Source organism: Micromesistius poutassou (genome assembly GCF_964030765.1).
Source record: "Micromesistius poutassou genome assembly, contig: SCAFFOLD_5428, whole genome shotgun sequence".
NCBI classification, from domain to species: domain Eukaryota; kingdom Metazoa; phylum Chordata; class Actinopteri; order Gadiformes; family Gadidae; genus Micromesistius; species Micromesistius poutassou.
In genome coordinates this window covers 1-5000 of record NW_028177899.1, presented here as the reverse complement: position 1 = coordinate 5000, position 5000 = coordinate 1, and the positions used below count along the sequence as shown (strand labels likewise).

The following is a 5000-nucleotide window of genomic DNA, read 5'->3' as shown; positions in this document are numbered from 1 at the left end:
CCTCACCCAGACGGCTGATTTGGGGAGCTTTAAAAACCCTTCAGCCTTCATTCGTCTCCACTCTTTGTGTGAAGCAGAAGCATTGGAACTGTTCAGACGTCACGGCCAAAAGGAATATCACTTTGCCATTGAGTCGTGGAACGGGGAGTTCTTACCGCTATGACGGCCACCATCAGGTTCTTCCACAGTAAGTTCTCCTGGTAGAGCGCTGGGAGGAAGGTGGCCTGGAGGGGACACAGAGCATCCACGGGTCAAGAGGCTTCTTCAGACCGTTAGGGCTCCGCGAGGCAGAAGGTGGGCCGCTAGAGGCTGAGGCTGCTCCAGGAGGCTGAGGCTACTAGAGGCTGAGGCTACTAGAGGCTGTGGCTCCAGGAGGCTGAGGCTACTAGAGGCTGAGGCTACTAGAGGCTGTGGCTCCAGGAGGCTGAGGCTACTAGAGGCTGAGGCTACTAGAGGCTGTGGCTCCAGGAGGCTGAGGCTACTAGAGGCTGAGGCTACTAGAGGCTGTGGCTCCAGGAGGCTGAGGCTACTAGAGGCTGAGGCTACTAGAGGCTGTGGGCCTCAGGAGGCTGGAGGTGGGCTACTAGAGGCTGAGGCTGCTCCAGGAGGCTGAGGCTACTAGAGGCTGAGGCTACTAGAGGCTGTGGCTCCAGGAGGCTGAGGCTACTAGAGGCTGAGGCTACTAGAGGCTGAGGCTACTAGAGGATGTGGCTACTAGAGGCTGTGGCCCCTGGAGGCTGAGGCTACTAGAGGCTGAGGCTGCTAGAGGCTGTGGCTCCTGGAGGCAGAAGCTGGGCTACTAGAGGATGAGGCTGCTAGAGGCTGAGGCTACTAGAGGCTGTGGCTCCAGGAGGCTGTAGGCCTACCTTGGTGATGATGTTGAGGCAGGCCCTACCTTGGTGATGATCAGTGTTGTAATGTAACAAAGTACAAATACTTCGTTACTGTACTTAAGTACAATTTTCACATATCTGTACTTTACTTCGTTATTTATATTTCTGACAACTTTCACTTTTACTCCACTACATTTCCTGAATAAAATGTGTACTTTTACTCCGATACATTTCTCCTAACCATCTTCGTTACTCGTTACTACAAATTAAAATCAGAAGAAGTTTGAGTTGGTGACGTAGTGTCCGTTTGTTGTCATGTCAACCGCCAAGCGCGAAGAAGAAGAAGTCCCGCTTGTCCGGGCATGTCACATTATTGATGCCATCATGGTAGCACCTGCTGCAGGCTCTGCTGCTAACGTTACCACTCCGGTAGCAGATGACGAGCATCTCGACTACAGTGGCGAACTTGGTGAACTCCGTGGTGGTGACGAAGATAACGTTAAACACCCGTGGCCGTATTTGCAAGAAATATTTTAACCAATATACCTTAAAAAATACCTTTACTTTTACTCTTACTTTTAATACTTAAGTACATTTTATATCAGACAATTACTTTTGATACTTAAGTACACTAAATGTCAGGTACTTTAAGACTTTTACTCAAGTAATATTTTAAAAGGTGACTTTAACTTCTACCAAAGTCATTTTCTGGTAAGATACTTGTACTTTTACTCAAGTATCGCTTTCAAGTACTTTATACAAGACTGGTGATGATGTTGAGGCAGGCCCTACCTTGGTGATGATGTTGAGGCAGGCCATGAGGGGGTACAGGGGGTTGAACAGACACAGCATGAGGAGCAGGGTCCGCGTCAGCAGCTGGTTGCCGTTCATGAACAAGAGCTTGACGAAGGACGCCGTCACAATGCACACCTGGGAGACGACGAACGCCGTGAGACAAGCTCAAAACACAGGACTCTGGGCACGCACGCATGCAAGCACACACACAGACACGCGCACACACACACACACACACACACGTCTCACCATCATGGAGATGACGGACAGGAAGTCGCGGTTGCTCTGGACGCGGGTGAAGCCAAAGGAAACCACATAGGTGAAGAGGATGATGGCCGGTCCGAAGCCCACGGTGCACACCATCTACCACGAGGAGGGAGGAGAAGAGGAGGAGAGGAGGAGAGGAGGAGGAGAGGAGGAGAGGAGGAGAGGAGGAGGGGCACAGGAGGACAGCTTTACATTGAGATGATTTAGAACCGGTGGCTTCACTTTACACGCCTGTTTCCCTTTCTGATTCAGTACCCTGGAAATCCAGAGTTCTCGCGAGAGCACAATCTGAATTTGCTCAGCAAGTCACTCTGGGAACGAGCAATATGCTCACTCCCCGATTCCCCTGGCCCAGAACATTAACCAATCACATCGGTGTATCTGATATAGGCGGGCCGAAAGCGTTGCTGTTTTACCGATCGGATACGGCAAGAGTCTTATCTATTGGTTAGCTCCGCTGGTCTGGATGCGTCACCCCTTGTACTCTTCTGATTGGTCGTAGTGTTATCCAATTGATGGAGCAGTGATATTTTCAAATGCATGCTTGGTTCCGCCCCTCGAGTTGGGCCGTTTTCATTACTCGTTGCCAGACCCTACAGCTTTCTAGATGTGGGTCTGGATTTCCAGGCTAGTCATTCTAATGTCATTAACTCTTTAATAAAGTTATGTTCCTTCGATCACCTTAAAGACCAAAGTCTGTTTAAGATGACTTGAAAACATATCGAGGTCTTTGTGCACGTGTGGGCTGTTGTGTGTTCGTCCAGCTGCAGGCGTGCTAGACTCCCGATGTTTGTACGTGTGTGTGTGTGTATATGTGTGTACGTGTGTGTATATGTGTGTACATGTGTGTGCGTGCGTTCCGCACCACGCAGGTCATGTTGACGGAGCTCAGCAGGTTCCCGGTGTGGAAGGCGAAGAAGATGGTGACCATGGAGCAGAGGATGAGGTAGAAGAGGGGGACGTCCACGGCCGCCTGGCCGCACCAGTAGGCCGACGGCATCAGGCCTGAGATACGCAGGGTGGAGCGACACTTGATCTGCATGGAGGGAGACAGAGAGAGAGAGAATTTTTAATGCACATTTTATTTTTTTAGCAGTACTTTTATAGTATAATATTTGATACGTATATATATATTTTGTATTTCACATTTTATACTTATTATATTATATATCATACTATATACCTGACCTTTTTACCTTTTGATTTTATTTTTTAACCCGTTTTATTTTATTGTTCACCTGCTTTGGCAATGCAAAGGTATATTTCTCATGCCAATAAAGATTTTTTTAATTGAATTGAATTGAATTGAGAGAGCTTCAGCACTATAGATAAGACTACTAAAGAATTAACACATGACTAGCTTGCTAGCGTTAGAAAAAGGTTGGCCAAGACTCATGGTCATGCGCAATGCGTGCACACAGGTGACCTTAACGCATGCCAGTACAGCCTGGTGAAGTGTTCTGCAGGTCGTCCAAACCACGAGCCCTACCTAAGTCCTACCACCTGATCCAGAAAGAAGGCGAGTACTGTATGCGGTACGTCCTGGCACTTAAAAATAGTACCTAGCATTGTGTAGTGTCTTATCCTAGCTATCTGTGTTGTGTACGGGGAACGGGTTAACCTCGTGATAGTTAGTGCTTGGCACTTGGTTCTATGAACATCCTTACTGTACCGACAGAGATATATATTGTTGTTTCTCTTTCTTCTGACAAACGTAACCTTATTGTAAGTCGCTTTGGGTAAAAGCGTCTGCTAAACGCCCTGAATGCATGCAAGATTAGCTGAGCTCGTACCTCCCGGTCGCGCGTGTGGTCCATGGCGAAGTAAGCCGGCATCCCAGCGGCCAGCATGCCCAGTATGATGGCCTCGATGTACACCATGACGTAGGACATGGTGTCTGGGATTTGCTGCGGGGTCGACACGGAGAGAGCATTTCGAGTCAAACGAGGTTAAAGGTCCAGTGTGGAGGATTTAGAAGTCACTCGTGGTTTCAGATTGGATCAAACAAACGATCAGGTTCATGTACAAACTATACCGATATCGATACCGATTTTTTTTCCATCAGCCTTAGCCGATGACCGATACGCCTATACCGATTTTCTACCGATATTTGGAGCCGATACTCCCTCAATTTTCATCCTAAAAACTGACACAATGATCATGACAAATGTTACAAGTCTCAATTTAAAAAAGGAACATTTATTGAACTGTGAACATTTATTGAAAAATGGCCGATGCCGATACACGTAAAAAACGCAAATATCGGGCGATAACATCGGCCGGCCAATATATCGGTCAATCACTAGTACAAACGCACATGAACCAACGAGTCCATTGAGAAAACAACATCCGTAATGTAATCAGTGCTATCATTGTGTACTGCTGATCGGTGACTGTTGTATCTCAGCCAAGTCAAACTACAGTGTTTGTGACTTGTGTACGCGTGCATTCACGTTACTAAGGGGCCCCATAGTAACGTGTTGCTAGGGCCCCTTGCTGCTAGGGCCCCTTGCTGCTAGGGCCCCTTGTTGCTAGGGCCCCTTGTTGCTAGGGCCCCTTGCTGCTAGGGCCCCTTGTTGCTAGGGCCCCTTGTTGCTAGGGCCCCTTGTTGCTAGTTTCTGGAAGGAGAGCACATCTTTGTGTACCATCGACCGGCGTCAGTGCCGTGTGCGGTCTCCGTGTAGCGATGTCCCCTGCGGCCCATGAACGGAGAAGCCTGATTGGTCCCTCCTGAGTACTGGTACTGGCACTGGTGCTGGTACTCACCGTAGTCGAAGGGTTTGGTCCAGGTCCGGATCCGAACGGTTCCGTTGAGGCCTCTGAGCAGGGCGTTGCTCAGGACGTTGACGGTCATGGGCAGGGAGTGCACCGTGGTGCCGTTGAACGCCAGGGTGTACTCAAAAGCCCTGAGAGAGACAGACACAGACAGACAGACAGACACAGACAGACAGACAGACAGATATGTAATAATCCAGCAGCGGCGCACCTAGCGTTGCTAGGTTACTAACTCACAGCACCACTGCTACAAAAAAATCTAGGGGAAACACTGTGTAATATAATGTAATATAATATCACATATATTTGAGCGACTGCTTTGTTGGGTCC

At 48.6% G+C, this 5000-nt stretch overlaps 1 protein-coding gene across 1 annotated transcript in view; it reads right to left on the bottom strand.

Moving 5' to 3' along the window:
* Positions 1 to 4801, bottom strand: part of LOC311374957 (cholesterol transporter ABCA5-like) — a gene marked incomplete at both ends in the record, with an annotated part of 15696 nt that extends 10895 nt beyond the window's left edge. The window contains 6 exons of the mRNA XM_084490682.1: positions 156 to 224; positions 1626 to 1763; positions 1878 to 1991; positions 2761 to 2931; positions 3689 to 3802; positions 4552 to 4801. Of these exons, the coding sequence (XP_084346808.1) occupies positions 156 to 224; positions 1626 to 1763; positions 1878 to 1991; positions 2761 to 2931; positions 3689 to 3802; positions 4552 to 4801 (856 nt within the window). The remainder of the gene's footprint in view (positions 1 to 155; positions 225 to 1625; positions 1764 to 1877; positions 1992 to 2760; positions 2932 to 3688; positions 3803 to 4551) is intronic.
* Between the last annotated feature and the right edge of the window lie 199 nt (positions 4802 to 5000).